We start from the raw sequence: 22,456 nt of genomic DNA on the forward strand, positions 1-22,456 counted from the left end.
AAGCCTTCAAAACCTTCAACCTGGATGCATTTCAAAAATTAGCATTTGAAATTGCAACTTGCTGTCCGGAGAAAGTCTGTTTCACTAAAGGGCATATGCAAGAAGCATTATTTCCTGGCAGCGAGGCTTGTAATGACATCACAGAATTGTTCCGCTCAGGGAAACAGTCAAGCGCGGGTAAGGTGTGAGGTCATCAGTCAGTCAGCCGCTAAAATATGACCCGAGAATGCCCTTGACATCTGTGATGGAAGGGCTTGACTTAAAAGGCAAAAGCAAAGTCAGGTCAATCAAATCAGCCCATTGCAGGGATTTTCAAAACATGTGCAACAGGATGTTAGGAAAGTGCTGTATTTTCAAAAGGGTCTTACGGTCAATGCGTTTGGAAAACCCTGGGAAAAGCCAAAATTAAACAGATGTGTTACTCCCAGAACGTTGGAGAGAACGTATTCTGCTGGTGCACCGGGTAAGTCTCTAAGAAAGGGTCAGAGGGGAAGAGGTATTTTTCAAACTCATTTCAAAATACAACTCATTCTTGGCACAGAGCCCTTGGACTAGGGTTCCACGGGATATACTTTGAGAAGCACCAGCTTCTTCTCTTAAGGTACAGGCCAGACCTGAGCATTACTCTGTTTGTAAAGCGCCAGTAAAAGAGGTAGAGGAGGACTGTAATTCCAAAAAACATTCGCTCAGCATCGAGGCCAGTCCTTGCCTCCAACAGTGGTCTACCAGGAAAGGCGGGTCTGAGATGCATCGTGATGCTGAGATGCGAGGGAATAGAACACGTGAAGCGATAAGGAAACCCCCTATGGGGGAGCCCGCCTTTGAGCTGGGTCGTGTACCAATGGCGTAAGCGTTAGGGTCAACCCGAATACGGCAAAACAGCCCTCTAAAAGTCAGACCAGACCTACTTTCATGGCCCATAGCCAACGATCCTGCCTTAATTTTGGACTTATTTTTGCCCCTGTATTGGACTGCCATGCTTTCTGTAGTCTGTACATATTTTCGGAACTCTACCAGGCAGATAAAAGCTTGCCTTCTCACCGCTAACCACCAAAATTAAAAAACAAAAAAACAAAACTTAGAAAAGTCCAGAAATGTCACTGTCAGCCCAGGGTCACCGGAGCATCATCTGTTAACTTGACCGAAGAGGAGCTTTCAAACACACCCCAGTGACGCCTCCAGACAATCAGAAGGCACCGAAGGAATCAATCTGGACCCACGGGTGTTTTCCAGGTGCCTGAAAACGCATGGAATTCGGCGCTTCTATAATTTTTCCTATTAATCAGGTCAGGCATTTGACACTGGAGGTGGCAAAAAATTGTTTTAATGGCAACATCCCCTTCCCCGCCTTGCCAATTACCCCGGCCGTGGCATTCCTCTGTCCACACAGGCCACAGCTGCTTAATCTCCACTGCCCCAGGCTGCACCTGTGAATCAGACCAGCCTAATCACGCTAACAGATGGCAGAGGCCAAGTAGCCAGCTAAGAGCTGCTATCACTTTAAATCGTGTCTAATGTTTCACAGGCACCAAACAGAGGCAGCTCCCGACAGCAGTGTCTCCCTGGTACAGCTAACACCAGCCCTTAATCACCGCAGAGCACCCACTGCAGGGCAGACGTGGTGTCATTCGAGAGCTAATTACAAAGAACGCTGGCCACAGGGTGAAGGCATGGCATTCGTCCAGTGCGCTCCACTCCCTGGCCCGTCTGCGCAGGCACCGGGCGGTTGGGACCCGTGTTCGGGACGAAACCCTGGAGGTCCACGGCAGGTAATCCCTCGCAATCACCAGAAAGTTCACTCAGTTCACTCAGTCTACTTGTTACGTAACCCATACCTTGCTGTTACATTTTACGGCTTCCCAAGTATTCCTGGGAACAGGCTCTCAGACGTGGTTCTGTTCACCAGGACGAGGCAGGCTCCAGGCCGGCCAGCACAACCCGGGTGCTGCCAGATTTGGACATCCCACACGTGGGCCCCACCTGAGAGCCGTCAACAACAGTGCCGGCATCCTCCCTGCACCCCCACCCCCATATCGTCACCCTGGGGACTGGCAGGGGGGTGCCGTGATTCAACACGCCACGGGCCTGCAAGCGAATGGCGGCTTAGCCTTTTGCTCACCGAATCGTGAGTTTCCAATCAGGAAAACAGGAATAATAGCTCCCTCCACCTTATAGGGTCGTTGGGGGCACTGCCCGAGCCAGCAACCGGCACCGAACCTGCCCAAAGCCACACCTCCAAAGCAGGGTCATCCACTGCCTTCCCGGCCAGAGCCAAAGAACTAACAAGGAGTGATGTCTTCTGATGTCCCAGTGATGCGTTATTAAAAAAATAACCATAATAACTTCCCAAGAAGGTTGGAAAAATCACAGCAGAAGACAGTTTCACTCGCCCACAGTTTTATAAACAAGAGCGCACACGGCTCAAGGCAGATCTTAAGGTGTGAATCCCTAAGTCGGTGCTTTTCATTCTTCAGCGCATCATCCCCGGAGTTTCCAGTCCGGGGTCTGGGGTGGGGCTTTGGCCTTTTCCTTTCTAGTAAGTTCTTAGACGATGCTGATGCTCGTGGTCCAGAACCCAAGCCTTCTCTTGCCAAAACAATGAAAACTATAAATGTTTCCCTTTTTGCCTAAGCTGCTAGGAGACTGGAACAAATGCAACTCCCCATTTGACACATTATCCCAGGTCCCTAACAGTATCCATTTTCTCTTCTTGTCTTCAAAAGCCCTGCCTATTTTCATGACTAACTTTCTTATTATTTAAGCCTTGTAAGAATTTATTAAACTAAGGTCCTTTTGAAAACGTGCAGAATAGAACACCTAAGCAAAGAACGCCAGCAACTAATGTACAAGCACTTGGGGAACATTCAAGCCACGTTACTGGAAATATAACTAATGCTACATTTTATCTTTTGTATGGACCGTCGCGACCCACACTTTTCTGAGCGCCCTACAAACACAAACTTGTCTGATCCTCGGAACAACCCCACGGGATGTTATTATTCCCATTTTACAGTTGAAGAAGCCGAGGCAGAGAAGTTAAATTACTTGCCCAGGGTCACCCCCACTTAGAGGTGTCAGAGTAAGAGAGGCCGAGTTCTTCTTCACCCAGGTTCTCCCACGTGTCACTGCTCCGTGTTAACAGCCTTTGAAAAGCAAACAGTACTTGCTGGCTCCCTGCTCTGTCACTGTCTACAAAGCAAGGCCCCCTTCCCTTATTTCCTCTCAGCATGCAGCAATGTCTGAAAAGGTCACGGTTTCTCGAGGCGCCTGGAGGGCTCAGTGGGTTAAGCGTCCGACTTCGGCTTAGGTCGTGATCTCGCAGTCCGTGAGTTCGAGCCCCGCCTCGGGCTCTGTGCCGACAGCTCGGAGCCTGGAGCCTGCTTCGGATCCTGTGTCTCCCCCTCTCTCTGCCCCTCCTCCACTCACGCTCTGTCTCTCTATCTCTCAAAAATAAATACATGTTAAAAAAAAAAAAAAGGCCCCAGTTTCTCAATCTCAGCCCTACTGACATTTTACACCAGATCCTTCTTTGTTAAGGGCTGTCCCGTACATTGCAGGATGTTTACTAGCAGTACCCCTCGCTTCTGCCCACTGGAGGTCACTGGCATTCTTCCTCCCCCTACTGAGACCACCAAGTGTTGCCCAATGTCCCCCAGGGGAGTCAGAAGCAGGAGAATCCCCCCCCCCCCCCCACGGCTGAGAACCACTGAGTTAAGCCAAGCACCATCAAAGGTTACAAAGAAGACCAGGGTGGTACGTGTTTTCTACTCGTATCACGCCTCCGAACAGTGAGAAACCGGAGAGAAAACGAAATTCGAGGACAGAAAACTGGGAACTGCTTTCGAGAAAGAGTGACTTGTGACACAATAAGAAAGGACAAACGGTAGAGAAGGGTACACAGGAACACTGGTTTATTCTCAGATTAGAAAGCCAGGAGAGGAGACACAGCAGAGAAAAGTCAAGGGCCGCAGGGCACAGCGTTCTGAAGAGTGGACAAGACGGCAGGTTAGAGTCCGGACTTCCCACCAGGCTCTGCTCTCTCGGGGACCTTCCGAGACGGCCATTACTTACTCTTGTTATTGTTCTCACTGACAAAATCCTCGGAGCCTTCCGTGTCGTCCTCATCATCTCCGGATGAGATGGCATCTGTATTCAAAAGAATATATCCATGGTTGTGTTTTTGCAAAGCAAAAGGCTGTAATCACGTACAACTTAGTCCTTCTGGACAGGGAATGCCACAACCCAGGAGCCCCCGCAAAAAGTCTGAGGTCTTGTTTAGTGAAGATGGCTTTAAGGGCTTCAATTTTCTCTCCGTGAGGACAGTTGGTCTGTATTAGGATTCCCAGTGCTCTCTGCTTTCACGTTTTTTAAACATACTGTCAAGTTGGATATATTAAAACTGGATTTTAAGCTTCCAACAGTATTCAAGGCCCCGGCAAATTTGCTGATTGCGTTATTATCCAAAGATTCTTTCCAACACCACCTTTCAGTTGTCAGGATCCCCTTCAAGAAGGGAATTAGTCCCCGGCAGAATTTACTAACTTCTGAAAGCAAATCTTTAAACTTGGCCAGAAAGGGGGCCTCCATCTAGTTCCCCCTCGCTGCATGGGAGAAAAATCAAGGAGAGAAACTCGAGTTTTAATAAAAGGAACCCGAAATCTTCCATATCAAACTGCAATCCTGTATTCTAACGGCCACAGATGCAAACAGTATGGGGGGGAGGGGCGGTGAGGAGATGTGGTTTCTACTTCTATAAAAGCATGCGGTCTTAAAAGAAAAATGCTACCTTGCACATGAGAATCCTGTCATTTTTAACGACCAGCCCCTCTGGCAGAGCCGGTCCCCATGGAAGAACTTCAAAAACAGATCAATAACAAATTAGGGAGCTCTGTGCGTGGCATCCAATTAGCAGATCCCACTAGGAGTTCCCTTGTCCAGTACAATTTCACCCAGAAAACGGCTACAGAGAAGAGAGAGCAGAGGGCGCGCAGGCCGACTCACCTGTGACATTGACCATGAAGTAGACAGCCTCGCTGTCTACCGGCCTAGCCGCCGTGCAAGCATAGAGGCCGGAGTCTCTAGGCGTGGCACCTTTTATCTGCAAGTACTCCCCAATAAGCACTGTCCTATTGTTGGGCCCCAAGTGTACCCCATCCTTAGTCCAACTGATCATGGTGGCATCTCTCAACGGACAGCGCAATTCTAGCGACTCCCCGGGCGCGGCCACGTAAACTTCAGGTTGGGAGATTTGGTATTTGGTTGGCGGCTCTGCAGAAAGGTGGGAGAGAGAAGATGGAGACAGATGGGAAGGAGGAAAAGGAGAGAACGTCCAACAAAGGTCAGTGGCGGCCCGTTTATTCCTGGGAGAGGCGGTTCTTGGTCTGCAAAGGGCCCCGGCAGGCGTCGGCTTCCGCCTGCACCCAGGAAGCCGTGCACAGAGCAGACGGAGTGTCTGAGACATCGACCAGAGGAAGTGCCCAATAGAAGCGGCCCCACTTTGTCTCCACAAGCTGTAGGGCCGTAAACACACACCCAAAACCCAGCGTGGAAGGATAATGTAAGAAAACTTTGCAGTCTGTTACCAATCCAAAGCCTGCTTACAAGGGTCACACGTGGGGAATTCTATTCTTGTGGCGTTTTGGATCTGTAAGGACGTGTGTTTTACAATTTTTTTATTCAATGCGACTGCATGGCTGTGTCTACACCTTTACACACACACACACACACACACACACACACACACACACACACACCATTTGCGCTAGACTTTGCCTGTTGTCACAATGCCGAGCTTCTTAAAATGAAATGCCCAAACTCAAGGGATGCTAATGGGGACTTGTACAAAACTCTCAGGCTCAGATCGCTTTGCTGGCCTGGAGACTTAATACTGTGCTGGGTAAGCTGGAACACTCTGTTTTTCTTAACACCAAAAAGAACAAAATGCCCCAGAAAACCAAGAGGAGGTCTCTGTATCGTACCTAGACAGATCTGGAAATGAGGCAGCTGAGCACCTGACCCTCTGACACGTTCACAGCTGGGTCCCTCCCTGCCCACCAGCACGCACCGCACACCCTGCGCTCCAGCCTCCTCGGGGCCTTGGCCTTTAACTCCTTGAGAGGTACTCCTCCCTCCCTCGCCTCCCCGTTAACCCAACTCATCCTTCAAGGCCCAAATCATCCAGCTGGATATGAGCTTGCCATTGGTCCCCCGGGCCTGGGGGTGGAGCGGATCTCCCCTCCTCGTTCACCTGTCCGCTGAGCCAGCTTCTGGGGAAGCAGCACGTAGCTCAGGGACGTGTCCTGTCGCCCAGGGGGACAGCAAAGATGTAGATGGAGGGTTCAGGTCTCCTTGGGTGTCCCTCTTGCCCCAAGCAACACACACATGGCAGGGGCCTGTGCTGAACATGACTGCGGTCCCCAAATCCTCAGGGCAAGAGGGGACTCAGGCAACCTGTACAAGGACAGCGAGAGGGAGCCACAGGCCTACAAGGGGAGCACCCGGAGCCGCTGGCCGGGACCCACGAGGAACCATGAATGGGCTTTCATCCATCACAATGGGAACTGTGAATGGTACCCAGAGTCCCAGGCCCAGGAAACATCAAGCTTCCCAGCGCTGGGATAGCTCCAAATCTGGGCAGCATCACAAGGCAACTGTTTTGTCCTTCTGAGTGTAGTCTGGACAAATCTCCCACATGACAATGGAATAAAGTCACTCCGTGCCTTAGTCCCACCGCTGAAGGAACAGTGAGGACCGTGTGCATCTGGTTCTAGAAATCCTCACCACCACCACCAACAGCCAACATGGGAGGGCCAGGGCTCCCCAAAGGGGCACCTTCAAAGGCATACATGCCAAGAAGAGCCCAGACGTTGAACGGGACATAGAGAACCACCACCACCACCACCACCACCACCACCACCACCACAACAACAAAATAGAAGAAAGAAGTAAGAGTCTGATTTAACATGGACACACACACCCTGAAACAAGGGCAGAAAACCCCAATTCGCAGGCTACGCTTCCCGAGTAAGTTTTGTCTTTCTCATTCTACGTCTACGAGACCCCTCCTACGGGCCATGCTTTGTTCTAGATGCTCAGGGAGCAACAGGGAACGGTAAAATCCCTGCCTCACTGGTGGAACTTTAATTACGGTGGAGATGACCGACAATAAACAAAAAGCCTACAAAAAATATATAAAGTACGGGAGGCGGTCTTGTCAGGAAGCCAAATACAGCAAGACAGCGGTACAAACAAGACAGAGGGGGAGGGCTCTCTCTAGAGCAGGAGCTGGCAAACCACGGCCCCGGGCCAAACCCAGCCATTGCCCGTTTTTGTAAACACCGGTTTCCTGGCACGCAGCCACGTTTGCTCCTTAAGTGTTGTCTGGGCTGCTGTTGTGTCACAATAGCAGGGCTGAGCGGCTGGAACGGACACCCCACGTCCTCTGCAAAGCCTCGCCCTTTACGAAAAGTTTGCCAACCCCCGTTGTACGGGATGTTCAGAGAAGGCTGCTCTGAGGAGTTGAAGGGCAAAGCGATGTCTGAAAGATGTCGCCGGGACCTCAGCTGGAAGGTTCTTCAGGCCACACGCCTCCTGAGCTTGCTGAGGCCCGAATGCACCTGAACTGAGGGACTCCTAGAAATATCTTGAACTCTGAAGCCCGAGCAGGACAGAGAAAAGGAAGAAAAATGTGGGAAAGAGGGGAAGGAAGAGAAAAAAGGAATTCAGCGCGACCCCGGATCGGGGACCTTGCCCCATTTCCAGCGGCTTGGAGTCCCATCGGAAGTGATGGTGCCCCACAGGACACCTGGCCGAGTCCCTTTCACAGCTGGTTAAAGCAAGGATCAGATGGCATTTGGGTCCCATATAACCAACCAGTAATTACCGAAACAGCACCGACAACGTTAAGAGTGAATTTATCGTGGATTAGCCTGGGTCACAAAATAGTATTTATCGGGACCACACGGCATCGTCAGCAAGGTACCGAGAATACTACAGAATCTGCTTTCCTCTGAGCCAGGACCGGACATCAAGAGAGGTCTACGCAGGAGTGGCTGGACCCCGAACTGCGAATGTTCACCCTCTCGGGGAGACGCGTAGCCAGCCTGCCTCTGCCCTGGCCCCTCCCATCAGGAGAGCCATGTCCCTATTTCGTGCAGGCAGGAGAATGTATGGAGACCGCTTTAAAAAAAAAAAAAAAAAAAGATAAGCCAGATACTTGCAATTAGGACGCAGAAACCTCTCTCTCCCGACAAAGGTAGAGTTACGACTTCCCTGTTCTTAAAGGAACGCATTTTCGCTGAGAATATCTGGCTTCACCTCAAATAGGTAAACCACTGGGTCTCGCGGAAGCCAGGGGTGCCCGGACCAACATCACAAAGACACCACCACCTGCTGGTTGGTGGTAAAGGAGGAACGTGGCCCACTGAGGCCTCAAGGGCAGGGACCGCGTCTCGCGTGGGGCCGGACACACGGGAGCTGACGATAAATGTGCCGTCGTGCGCAAAAGGATGGTCCCCTGAGCCCCACTCCACTCCGTTCCTGCTTCACCTCTCCACCCCCGGTCCCTCCCCCACTGAGGAGCAAGAATGCCAAAATGACACGGCATTGCTTGTGAGGATCCAACGAGCCAACCAACAGGAACCTCGGCGTCCAATCTATAACCTGTCGGGCCCGTGACCATCACTTCCGCTGTCCTTCGAAGCTGACGACGCTCACCACGCCTCCGGCACCACTATCTTCAGAGGATGCTCAGAGAGCGTCTGGATCAGTATCTCCACAGACGCAGGTCAATGTTACGGACAGGCTCCCATCTCACCGGGCCCGTAAGAGGACTTCTGCTCAACGTGGTCCTTCTCTCCAGTAAAACCAGGTCAAAACTGTCACCCCGTTTTCCAGTTAGAGGATAAACTTCAAGGACAGTAAAGGAACTCTCCAGAATACATCACTAATGGTGTTCATCCATTACAATTAGGCCACCTGACTTCAAGCCTGAACGAACCCGCACCTGATGGATCGGTTCACAAAAGGCTCACCGGGTCACTGGGGGTTTGTGGCAACTTCAGCAAAGCCCAGCAATGCGGTGTTCACACTCAGACTGTAGGCGTGGCTTGGGGAGAAGGGCGAATGGGTGAACGAAAAGAAGGAGAGGGGGTGCCTCGGTGGCCCAGGGACTTAAGCACCTGACTCTTGATTTCGGCTCCAGTCATGATCACACAGTTGGAGAGTTCGAGCCCTGTGTCGAGCTCTACACTGACAGCATGGAGCCTGACTGGGATATTCTCTCTCTCTCTCTCTCTCTCTGTCTCTCTGTCTCTCTGTCTCTGCCCCTCCCTCGCTCCCACGCTCATGCGCTCTCTCCCTCTTTCTCAAAAATAAATAAATAGGGGCACCTGGGTGGCTCAGTGAGTTGAGCATCCGACTTCAGCTCAGGTCGTGGGTTCGCGGTTCATGGGCTCGAGCCCCACGTCCAGCTCGCTGCTGTCAGCCTGTCAGCACAGAGCCCTCTCTCTGCCCCTCCCCTGCTTGCACCCTCCAAGTAAACAAGCCTACGTTAAAATTTTTTTGAAAACAAGGAGAGGACTGAGGAAGCGTTTGGGGAAAAACAGTGCCTACAGAAGGAAGACCGTTGGGGGCAGGGGGAAGGGATGCCACACCGCCCAGGCACACCCCCGCCCAGCCTGTGGGTTCCTGCATCAAACATACCTGGGTACAAGGTGCCAAGGACATGGGTGCTTTGCCTGGAACCCAAACATCTGGCTCAGCGGAGGCCACTCTGTCCCCACCCGTCCCCAGGAGGCCACTCCTGGCTTGGGTTTCTCTTCTGTGTCTGAATGCTACAGGTGACAGGTGACTGTCTTGCCCGCGCCCTGCAAACATGCTCCGTGAGTGCCGTGCACACACCTGCACAGCTATCTCCCTCACACCGTTCGGTGGGGAGCCAAGAAGATCTGCTAAGTCCTCTGACACCAGCAATGACGCACCGGCGATGCTCCCCGACGCGGGATCTGCTTCCACTGACAGGGCCCGGTGCCTCCACCCCCTCCCTACCCCCACCCCTGCTCCAGCAGGCTGCGCGGCCCGCTCTGTAAAGCAGGACCGTTGACACAGGGCAAAGTATTCCCCGGGAGATTTAAACAATACCTTTTATAGTCATATTAATGTTTCCTGGATTTGTTTTGTTTTTTTTTTTTTTCTGGTGCTACAGCTTACTTTTAACCTTTCTTACACAGAGCGGGGGAGAAATCCATAGGGAGCGCCCAGTCCAACCTTGTCCCTCGTCTGATCCTGCCAAAACACAACGGGGGAAGGTTCCAGAAGCCACTCTGCTCCACACCAGATATTCTTTCAGAGACGTCCACAGACAGACACAAAATTCCGTCCACCTTTCATAACAGTAATTCAAAGTGGGAAAACACACACACACACACACACACACACACACACACACGCCAGCGTCCGACATTGTCACGGAGACCTAAAACGGCCAAGAGGAGAAGCAGGCGAGGTGACCCCGGTCCCCTGGAGGGCTCACCGTGCTGGTTTCTACGCGTCACATGCACACAGTGGGTGCATCAACTTCGACTTGCTCCCCGGAGGTTTCGAAGGCCGAGAAGTACCAGCAGAGAGTGATCACACAGCTTTTTTTCTTAATATCCAAGTGACTACGTGGATATTAAAAGAACGAGAGAACGGGCACTCCTGTAGCCCGCCCCCGGCATGCAGCCTGTGCGGTCCCCGCCGTGGGCAGCAGAGGGGCCTCATCTGGGAAGAGAAGGACACTGAAGCAGGGGGACAGCCCTCAGCAGGTGAGGGCGGGGATCATGACCTCTCAGAGTGACGTCATGCCAACGTCACTGGCTGCAAGCTGCAGGTGTTCACCTCCAGGTAAACAAGCACAGGGAAGCAAACCCTGGCCTGTATGCGCCCAGAGACCGGGGAGGGGACAGCCTGTCAAAGTCCAGAAGGGCCGTGACTTATGCAACTTCAACGCACACGTCCCTGGGTCCCTCCCCCATGTCACCAGCAGGGCCGTCCTGGGACAGCTGAAGCAGGGAGGGAGTTTGGAACAGTAAGCTATTTCAGGTAACACTTTATGTTGCCAGACCAGCCATAGCAGCACTGCAGACTGTCACTTTTTATAATGTTTGCCTATAAACTTTCCCGTGTGGTTTTTGAAATGGCGCCCAAATGCAAACAGGGAACAGATGGGAAGCCCGCGGCTCGCCCCGTCCGATCGCCTGCTGGAGGGTGGACAGCAGGTTGACACGGTCCGGGGCCAACAAAGCGGCGAAGGCCGGCGGGACGGTGACGTCGCACTTCACAAGGTAAAGCCTTTTCTGGGGTTTCCTCGGGACGGGGCCTTTCCAAATGTCAAGATGCTCGCAGCTAAGAGGCAGGAACCCCGGCTTCGAGGATGCAGTGTGGCGGGGCCCCTGCGACGCGGCCCGCGAAGATGCTCCCAGTCAGAAAGTCAGGGGCATCCGAGCCCCAAACGCATTCCTCCAGAAAGGATCAGAAAGGGAGAAAGAGAGAGAGAACTCGGGAAGCAGATCGTCCCCCCACCCGGGGCCTGGAGCTGGAGCAGAGGCCGGGCGGGTGGCAGGGCGCGGGCTGCGGGGACACAAACGTGTGCCTCTTGTCGCAGCTCGGCGCTCCCACGGGAACCGTCACGCCAGCACTGGGAGCAGAGCAGTCAACCAGCCTCGGGCTTCCTGGTGCTGCCCTCCCTCCACCACCCTGTACCAGAGGAACAGATATCACCGCTGTGGGCCTGCCAAGGTCCTGAGGCAGCAGCGCACAAAATAAAGCTGCAAATGTCACTGCAATGTCACAGTGCGCGACACACACGGCAGTAAGTGGCGGCTGAGCCTGTCTGTTCCGGTTAGCCTCGACTCACCCTCCCGCTCTTTAAGATGGCCTGAAGCGGCCACGCCACGGTCCCAGTACGAAGTTTTAACTGGCCGATACCCAATTTTCTGTCCATGGGAATTGGAATACCAACCCCTTTCATACACACCGCTGTCCTGAAGCATTTTTACAAGCTGGACTTGAGGGAGGCTGGGCAGTCGAGACGTCGGGCATTACAGCACAGCTTTTCAGTAACCCGGAGGGGCCAAAGGCCCAGATCATTCTCCACCAAATCTCACCAACAGAAAGACACAAAGGTACCGGGGTCCCCACAAGGAAGTCAGAAATGACCGCCCCCGCCCCGTGGGCCCTACCCACGGAGGGGAGCGGGGGGGGGGTCCCGCAGATGCACAGACAGTGAAGGCAGGGGCGGCAGAGAGGGGGCTGTTCCATCTCAGACATCCTGAGAGCTTCCCCTCTGCAAGAAGGGACTTGCAGAAGACAAAAATCCTGTCATGAAACGGAGGCCTTATAAGGCATAGGTACTACTTGTACTTTAAGAGGCAGGAGGGAGAGACAAACACTCTGTGCAATATAAAGATGAAAGTTCTCTGCCTCGAGAAATACGGCCAACCTAAAAACGGGGGACACAAAGAAGTCAGAGCAATGAGCCACAGATACGTAAACAGGCCGAGAGGCCACAGTTCTCTTCCCGGCCAATTGTTGGGGTGTCTTACAGACACACGTCAGCACTTAAAACCTCCCCGTCGGTTCCACGGGGGCTGTAACAACCACTAATAGCTACCTCTGCCACAGTAGCCTGCCTGTTCCAGAAATTCTGGACTGGCTCACATTCCTCATGATCAGATGGGATAATGGCATATGTTTCCAATATGGCAACCATTAAAAATTATATATTTAGGCACACCCCTCATATAATTTAGGTCTATCTTTGAGATGCGTGGGGAACAGCTTTCCAAGTCTGGAAAGAAATGATGCAGCTGCCCATGAGAAAATACTAACGTAGAAATCGTGACGTGCCTAAGAATGCCCTCAGGGAAGCAGGAGTCACCATGATCACCCAAGATTTGGACCCCAAGTGGCAATATTCACTCCCTATTCTGCCAGCAACCCCTCTCTCCTTTTGATCCTGATGTTTCAGGCTGTCAGTGAATCACGTTCTCCAAAAGCGGGGGGGGCATAAAAAGGAAGGTTTTCTCCCTGGTCCCAACACCTGCACCAAACTCTTATGTTCACGACAGCAAAATTTCCACTGGACCACCGGGATGCAGGTACGGAATCAGTGCCATCTGCATAAAGTGCCTGGACATCAGCAGCTCTGCTTGAGCAAAAACTTCCACACCGGGCCCTCTGTTCAAAAGCATTTCCCAAACATGCCATCAGATTATCTAGTGTCCACGAATCTCCCAGAGGGAAGGTTTCGTACTCCCTGTATCGGGAAGGGAACTGGGAGGTGGGGAGGGCCTCCCAAGGAGGTCATGGAATGAAGGAATGAATGCGATTTGCCGGACCTGTATCGCAGGACCTGTATCACCATCGTTGAGATCAGGAGTGACCCTGCTGAGGTGTCGCCTGTAAAACGAACACGTCATCTCCGGTTCTGAACGTGGTAAAAAGCCACCTTGCTCATCAGAGGCTGCTTCAATTCCCACAGCTGGTCCCTGAGCTCTTCCTGGTACCCTAGCATTAAGGCTCTGGTCCCATCTCTGTCCCCTCCCTGGGCGCTCTTCAGAAAAAGGCAAGAACAGGGGCGCCTGGGTGGCTCAGACGGTTACGTGTCCACCTCTCTTGGTTTCAGCTCAGGTCACGATCTCACGGTTGGGGAGTTCGAGCCCGGCCATCGGGCTCCTCGCTGTAGGCGCAGAGCTTGCTTGGGATTCTCGAGGTCTCTGCCCCTCCCCCACTGTCACTCTCTCTCAAACACACGTTAAAAATAAAGAAAAGAAAAGGCAAGAACAGGCTGAGAACCGACCTAAGTTCCAACTCTGCCACTGACAAATGGTGTGATCGCTTCCTGTGTCTTCGCCTGCAAACCAGGACTGATGATAACAAGCGCGCACACGGAAAGCACCTAGCTCGGGGCCGCTGCCACTCGGCAGGACCTCGAATGTACCAGCGGGAAGACCTTCTAGCTGAAATCATTACTCCTCAGCTGCAGCAGACTACGCGTGAGAGACAGAAAAGCCACCTAACCAGGTGTTCTCAACACGGAAGCCTGGGGATGTAAGAAGACAAAGGGGAACCTTCTGTTCTGTTTCTAGAGCCCCTAACACATAGCTTAGTGTTAATCATCCGTCGTGTCGTTCTGTCTTCTGCTTGTGCACGTGTGTGAGGGTTCCTAAGAACAGAGCGGTGTGGCGGAGGTCTTGCCTCTCTGGGACCTCCTCCTTCCGCACTCCCCCGTATCTGCGAATATGCTCAGAAGCCCGCCCCTGGCTCTTGTGGTCCCTTCCCTATACTCTGCTTGGCCCACCTCTGCAGCTTTCCCTGCCCCCTCCACGTCAACGCCGCTCAAGTCCCTGCTGGAAGGTTCCTGCTTCCACCTGCCTGAGGGAGCACATCACCTGACCTTGTCTTCGGAGGTGCCGCCCAAAACAAGCAAGTGCCCTTCCCCCTCTTCCCCTCCAGCAGCCCCTGGCTGACATCAACTCAGCTCCAACTCGGCCCTGAAGCCCCCCGCTTCTCCCTCCTGCCTCCCATCCCACCAGGCCCCACATCTGCACTCCTGTTAGTTCTCTCTGAAACAGCTCTGAAAAGAGAACAAGGGCAAGACCTCACCCCTGCAGGTCCCCACCTTCTCTCCAAAAGACCTCTGCCTTGCCCCCCCCTCCCCAGTCCACCCCATGTATCCACCGCGGACCCCCAGAGCAACCTGGGAAACAAAACTGACCTTTAATTGAATGAATGAATGAATGAATGAATGAACGAATGAAATGAAATTAAATAAATAAATAAAAGACAGAGACCACTCCACACACTCAGGGTAAAACCCAAAGAATATTCCCCACATTAAGGGCACGGTTGCGTGAGGCCCCACATCCGCCCTCCATCTTCTTCTCCCTCATGCCCTAGACTTGTCTGTTCTCGTGGGCACTGTTTCCTCTGCCCGTTACCTTGCCCCACTACTCTGCCCGGCAAGCTCCTATTCAGCCTTCAGAGCCCAGCTCAAATATCATCTCCTCTGCGAAAATCCCTGCTTCCCATCAACACAGCCCACGCTGTTCTCATCTCCAAGACACTACAGCCTTTGTTTATTCACCTCGAACCTACAGAGCCAAATACAGCCGCCTCCCCCACCGACCCGACCCGCCCTCTCCGAATGACCTTCTTCGGTGGGGGGGGGGGATCAGCAGTGCTTCTCAGACTTTCTTCTGCATAAACACCACCAGGACAGCCTATTAAAACACAGCTCCAACGTTTCTGGGTCAGTAGTTGTGGAGTAGGGTCTGAGCTTCTGAGCTTCCCACCAGCTCCCAGATAATGCTAATGCTGCTGGTCCAAAGACCACACTGTGAAAAGTTCAGCACCAGTGTCCAAGGACGAGAGAGTCGGAGACCTGGTTTTGCAGGGATGAACCCACATCAACTTGGACAGCCCCTTCCCATCACCTGAGTCTGAGCCCCAGTTTACAGAACAGGGAAACACCTCCGGGCTAGCCTGCTGCTGGTCAAGGTCATCACAAGGACAAACCAAGAGGCTGCCTGGGAAGGTCTTTGTAACCCCTAAGGTGGGTGGTGGGGACTCATCTGAGAAAAAGCACCCCTCACCCCAGTTCCGGCCAGGGCGGGCCCGGGCGCCTGTGTGGGTTATAGCTTGACCCCTAAGCGATCAGCGGATTCTTTCCCCCCACCTCATGGTAAGGCTGATTTGCCTTACTCTGACTTTAAAACAAGGTTTTCTTTCAAATGCATAAATCTGTCAGGTCATATCTATGTAAGTTACCTAAGTGTAGATTTCTGGCAAATGGAACTAAACACCCAAGGATCTTGGGAGAGAGTTGTTATCAATGCCAATGACACCTGTTTGATGACTTTAGTGAGGGAAGAGGCCTTGGCTTATTAAAACAGCATCTACGGTTCACCTAGCCAACAAATCGGGGATACCAGATATTTACATGAGGACCACAGAAACCCCTGCAGAGTTCCCCGGACCAGATGCCTTATCACAACCCCAGAGCATGCCGGGAGGAGCCCTGAACACCAAACCCCTCCGGCAAGGCGCCCACCTGTGCCCTGCATGGCACCCAAGCATCAGGAGCCTGTAACAGCACGGGGCTGATGGGCCTGCTTTCCAGAGAGCATGCCCTAAGCCAGCACTGTGACGACATTCCAGAAGCAAGTTTTCAGGGATGGTCACCATTCCGCACTTGGGGTTACTCCTGGCTCCTAGAACCTGCTTCCGGGACCCGCTCACCCCCCTGACACGGACATAAACAGTCCACAGTGCATACTAAGTGGGTACATGTGGCCTGCAAGTCCCCCAAAGGTCAGATCGTGTCGAAATCCTAGGTGACATTTTCCCCCAGCCCTTTCCTCAATACGTACTTTCAGAATAAGTGAATATTTTTATTTATTTTTTTAATTTTTTTTTCAACGTTTTTTATTTATTTTTGGTACAGGGAGAGACAGAGCATGAACGGGGGAGGGGCAGAGAGAGAGGGAGACACAGAATCGGAAACAGGCTCCAGGCCTCGAGCCATCCGCCCAGAGCCTGACGCGGGGCTCGAACTCCCGGACCGCGAGATCGTGACCTGGCTGAAGTCAGACGCTTAACCAACTGCACCACCCAGGCGCCCCAGAATAAGTGAATATTTTTAAAGCGCCCCAGGGACCAAAGAAAAGGATAAGGGGGCGGGGTAAGAGTTACTCCAGGAAGGCAAGGGCACGCCTCTTGGCCTCCTGATCTTCAACTCCGGGCCTTGTGCAGTACCTTTGAGCAAGTTTACTTAAAGGGCTGGACCTTTCTCCTCTCAGCAGGACCCCAGTTCCAACACTTGTTCAGAGCCTGCAGCTGTGTCCCCAGACCGGTTTCCCCCCCCCCACCCCCCCAGCAGCATCCCGGCCATTTACAAATGAAGGGCTAGCAGCTGGAAACTGGGAAACAGATGGCCCTCCTCCTTTGAATGGCTTGATCTGGCAACTCAGGCCCCAGCAAGTTCGGGCCAGCCTGGTGCAGAAATCTTGTTGAGGCTGAAGGCACAGATTCATAGCCCGAGGGGTCTTTAGCAAGCAGCTGGGTCGGAATGACCTCTTGGAGGGGTTTCCCCTAAAGTCAGCAGGGGCAGGGAGCCTCTGCGGCGGGTGGGGCACGTCCCCAGCTGGCTTTGCCCCTTGCCCGCTTTTCTCCAGTGACTTACAGAAAAAAAGGAAAACTCCCCCGTGGGGAATCCTGTGCCCCAGGACTGGAAGCACGTTCGTTCATTCAGGAAATTCCAAATCTAGAAGGGTGCCACCAGGGTTAGCCTTCCTCCTAGGCCCTAAGCCGTGTATCCGCAAAGAGGTCAGTCAGACCTTCTGGAAAGCAAACTTTGAAGAGTTTCCACTTCTCCACGCAGAGCCCAGCCCCTTTCAAAACCCATCAGAGCAAGTTCACCTCGGGAGGGGCTTTGCTGGGCCCCCAAGCATCTTGGCACACCTGCCCCTTTTAAGCAAGACTGTGCCCCACCCTGCTCCGGGGAAAGGAGGGAGCCTTATTTAAATGCCCAGGTCCTCGGCTGAGGCCCCGCTAGGCTGAGGCCCCGCTATCGGAGTTCACTACCCAGGCTCCCCTGCCTTCCACCACCTCCGGCCTCCATGTTAGCCTGGTAAGAAACTGCAGCGGCAGAAAAGAGACTTGTCAAGGTCGTGGCTGAGAGCTACCCTTGACCACCTGTTCACAGGCCCTACCTGCAAAGACGGGCACCTCTCGGCAACAAGTGGAACCTGACGGGGGACAGCGGAGGAGCCAGGCCCTGGATGGTTCCCAAACTGGGCAGGGAAAGAGCTGGCAGGCACATGTGGCTGGGACTGACTGGGGCCGATGCAGGGGGGTCTGCTGAAGAATCGAGGTGGGTGCTCACCTCCCTGAGAAGCTCAGCCTCGGGAAGTCACATAGTTCGAGTACCCAGAAAAATCCTCACCGTGGCCCACAGGTCCCCCGCCTGACCTGGCCTACTACTCTAGTCTCCTTCAAGCGGCACCCCGGCTTCCTCAGGGTTCCTGCAACCCTTTGAGACCCGCCACGCTTCTTCTTCAGAGCACCTGTACCCAGGATTGGAACCAGGGCCTCCCCCCCGCCCCCCATTCATAGGACTTGAGACTGTTTTTGGCTTGCCATTCTATCCCCACAGAACTCAAAGGGTTTCAAAAAATGTATCTGGGGGGCACCTGGGTGGCTCAGCCGGTTAAGCATCTGACTTCCACTCAGGTCATGATCTCGCGGTCTGTGGGTTCGAGCCCCGCGTCGGGCTCTGTGCTGACAGCTCAGAGCCTGGAGCCTGCTTCAGATTCTGTGTCTCCCTCGTTCTCTGTCTGTCTCTCTCTCTCTCTCAATCTCTCTCTCTCTCTCTCTCAAAAATAAACATTTAAAAAATTACGCCACAGTCTGTAAAGGGTTGATGACCTGTGTCTGCCAAGCTCTGGCAGTTGTCCCCCCACCAGGGCTGCGAGGCTAAGAGAGGAAGCTGCAGGTTTCCCCCCCGCCAAGCATTCAACACCTTCTCTCCAACGCTGAGCCCCCCCTTCTGAACACCTGCGACCCCGGACGCTCCGCATTCACCGTGCAAGGTCAGTGCAAGGTCCAGCGGACTAAACCAGGCCCAAGTCACCTCCAGGTCTAGCAAGCTCCCCTCAGAAGCCACCTTTTTTTAACCACCCAAAATGAACTTTTGTTTGCTTTAAAAATGGCTCTACTGCTCAGCCTCTTCCTCCCCTTGGGACGCCCCTCCTGGCCAAGAGGAGGCGTGGGGATTGCTGCTTCTGCCTTTCCATTCTTAGATGTTCTCTTCGTTCCCCCCTTTTGCCCCGGCGTCGTCAAGGGCCAGGGAGGCCCTGCCATTTGTCGCTTCCATGACCGTAGGTGGTAGGAGCCCCCGTCTGCGCAGGTGGGCCTTGACCCAACTGAGAATCGGACACGCTGGAGAGAAGTCTGACGTACTATTAAAGTGACAAGCAAAAAGGCAAACATTTAGCAGTGCCAGGGCAAACGGCCAGAAGCATCTGGGACAAGGAAAAACGGGATGGTCTGCTCCCACTCCGCCGAGTTGGCTTCTGAGCAAATGGGCAAATACCAGACCAGTCAGCCCTACCTGCCTGAGCTCCTGCTGGGTGACTGAGCCGGGGGTCACTAACTGGGCCTCAAGGCATCTCCCTCCAGTCTCCTGGGCAGGAAAGGGGTTGGCTTCTTACTAGTAAGCTGCATATCACCAGAGGCCGTTCTCGGAGAATCACAAAGTGGTAATTATTGCAGTGGTTTAATTGCCCAGGACTTTTCTTCAAACAGCTTTAGGAAAATAGGTGTGGGTATGTGGGGAAGAGACAGAATCACCCAGCAGCGTCCTTACATGTTTAACAGTCAAATGACATCTTTCGGAAAGAATGACGAGGCCGTCCTACCATATGCCACGGAGGACCCCCCTGCTCGGGGAAAGGAAAGGAATCAATCGATAAACCTTCCTTTTGCCAAGAAATTCACCCCAAGGCCGGGGCCCACGCCCGCTGTGGAGTCTTGGAGGAAACATTTCATCTCCAAGGGTCTCAGTCAAGAGTCTCGTCCATAAAATGGGAACATGAATTAGCCGGGGGGTCAGCTGGATGATTAAGATTAGAGATGGGGGCAGAGGAACTGCAGGAAGGTGGTCAAAAAGTACAAACTTTTTTTTGTTGTGACATAAACAAGGACTAGGCCGGGGCACCCGGGGGGCTCAGTCAGTTAAGCATCCGACTCTTGAATTCAGCTCAGGTCACAGTCTCGTGGTGGTGAAATCAAGCCCCGCCTCGGGCTCCGCGATGAACACCTGCATGGGACTCCCTCTCTTCCCCTCTCTCTCTGCCCCTCCCCTGCTCACGCTCTCTGTGTCTCAAAATAAATAAATAAATAAACTTAAAAAAAAAAAAAAAGAACAGTTCTAGGGATGTAATGCACAACACAATGACTATCATCACCGTGGCCGTGTGGCGTATGTGAAAGTTTTCCAGGGAATAGATCCTGAGAGTTCTCATCACAAGGAAAAATATTCTTTTTTCTTTTTCATCTGTAGGAGATCTTAAACTACTTACGATAATCACGAAATGATTTACGTAAGTCCAATCATCCTGCCGTACACCTTATACTTACGCCGTGCTGTGAGTCTATCGTATCTCAATAAAACAGGGGGAGAAAAGATGAGAGGATAGATGTCAAGGAACCTAGCACTGCGGCTGACACACAGCAGGCACTCAATAAATGGTCATGAGAGCTACCGTTATCATTGCCCTCCTCACCCTCTCAAGGAATGGGCTAAAAAAAAAATGACCCCCATGCATGCATCCACACTGACCACTCCCCCTCACACCCCTGCTTGTCCAGTCAAACGACCCCACAGGGGTATAACATGCAAATGATTGCTCAGCTCCTCCCCCTCAGTAGTGTAGGTGCCCTGACAATTTCCTTCCCTTCCATAAAGTCCAGAAGCCCAGCTACCTGCCCAGGTAGGAACACCCAGCAGGCTGCCCAGGGGAGTCGCCGCAGTTAAACTTGGCAGGAACGACAGTAACTTGCTCCGGTGCTCCCCTCAGTGGCCTGGACAAAAGCAGAGCACGCTACACCCCCCCCCCCACCCCCCAGCCCCCACCCCCCACCCCTGTCTCCATCCTTCTTCACAGGGCCTAACGGCAATCCTTTGGAAGCCTCAAACAGAAAACTCGTTCCTTGCCAAAATGTATTGCTCTCCATGAAGAGCGTGTCCTACAATTATTACAAAGCGGCAAACACGTTTTTTTTTTCCTACGGGGAAAATAGGTCAACCCTGAACCATTTGGACTGCAAGCAGCAAGATGATCACATTGCTGAAGTCCAAACTTACAAAAAGGCCCAAGACGATACGGAGGGATGGATAAACGGCCTACAGCACGCTTTCTATTTTGATTAATGCAAACGCTTCCCATCAGAAGATCTAGTAAATATGCCTGAAATACTGGCTGTTTCTTTTTCCTTTTTAAAAAGGAGCCTTCACGCCCACACAGAGCCCAATGCAGGGCTTGAACTCACACCCCTGAGACCAAGAGCGGGGCTGAGATCAAGAGTCGGATACTTAACCAACTGAGTCGCCACCCAGGTGCCCCTGAAATCTTGGCTTTAAATCCTGTATCAGGTTTTTACATTGACAAGAAAGTGAGGATGGGGATGGAGAGAGAGAGTTCTACACCCATTTGCCTCATAGTCACATCCCCGCCCCCTCACATAGATATCATTGGCCAGTTTCAGATAAAGAAAGGCAGGCTCAAAGTGATTATCTACCTTATACGAAGTCACAGCAGCAGTAGATAGGGGAGTGATTCAAGTCGGTCTTGCCTAAGCCCAAGGCCAAGTTCCTTCTGTGCTTTTGTCCCCAGACAGCACGTCGCATGCCACTCAAACTTATTTTATTCAGGGCGCCTGGGTGGCTCATTGGGCTAAGCGTCGAACTCTGGCTCAGGTCACGATCTCCCAGTTTGTGGGTTTGAGCCCCACATCAGGCTCTCTGCTCTCAGCCCAGAGCCTGCTTCAAAGCCTGTCTCCCATTCTCTCTCTGCCCCTTGTCCGCTCATGCTTTCTCTCTCAAAAATAAATAAACATTAAAAACAGTATTTTATTCATCTTTATGGATTCAGATGAAGAATTTAAGTTAATTTTATAGGGGATATTTGGTCTTTTCAAGATGTGTTTTAAGTTTGAAACATTTATAATGTTTAGGATACAGATTCAATTGGGCACCCCCCCCCCCTTTTATCAGCTAAGAATGCAACACATTTGGTGGAAACCCAGGAAGCGTGGTGGACAAGGAGGGAGACCCTTAAAGGCAGCCACATGCCTTCCTATAGAGCAATCTCACTGTCAACTAAGAATGTGAAGTTTGAGGGCTTTCAAAAAAGTTTAAACCCTAAATTTGTCACCACAAAGATCTTTATTTTCATTTTATAGTCCCTCCCACCCTGCTCCCCACCCAACACACAAAACCGGCCTTTATGATGTCGATATATCTTTAAAACATTACAACTGGTCAGGTATGGACAACCTTAACAGTAAACAGTCATGTGTAAAAAGAGACCACATAGAATGACAAAGAAGGAGTTCTACAGTTAGGAAAGGACCATGACAATTTATGTAGAGTTGATCAGTGTCAGAGCCCAGAATGGAGTTCTTTCTCTTCCAGAAAAGGTGACATATAAATCACACAAATAAATATGTCCCATGTCCTCATTCCTGAACATATCAGAACTTTCCTTATAAGCTGGGTTTTGACCTCCTCATAAAACATGTTCACCATAACCTGAAATTCCATATACGTGCATTCCATCCATCCAGGACATGGAATTTACCATTCTCTAGTTGGACAAGGGGTTAAAGGAAAGAATATTCCACAGCTTAGCTC

The 22,456-nt window shown here is 52.3% G+C and overlaps 1 protein-coding gene across 10 annotated transcripts in view; it reads right to left on the reverse strand.

Annotated features, from left to right (window-relative positions):
- FGFR2 (fibroblast growth factor receptor 2) overlaps nt 1–22,456 on the reverse strand; it is a 109,776-nt gene that overhangs the window by 75,940 nt on the left and 11,380 nt on the right. For 5 of the 10 annotated variants that reach the window (XM_023241018.2, XM_045040760.1, XM_023241017.2 and 2 more), the window contains exons 3-4: nt 5,002–5,268; nt 4,072–4,146 (exon numbers count right to left, since the gene is read on the reverse strand). The exons of 3 other annotated variants lie outside the window; for them this stretch is intronic. In XM_023241018.2, the coding sequence (XP_023096786.1) occupies nt 4,072–4,146; nt 5,002–5,268 (342 nt within the window). The remainder of the gene's footprint in view (nt 1–4,071; nt 4,147–5,001; nt 5,269–22,456) is intronic. 2 more of the 10 variants (XM_019813921.3, XM_045040761.1) reach the window with 1 other exon arrangement.

This window comes from Felis catus, chromosome D2 (assembly GCF_018350175.1).
Source record: "Felis catus isolate Fca126 chromosome D2, F.catus_Fca126_mat1.0, whole genome shotgun sequence".
Lineage (NCBI taxonomy): Eukaryota > Metazoa > Chordata > Mammalia > Carnivora > Felidae > Felis > Felis catus.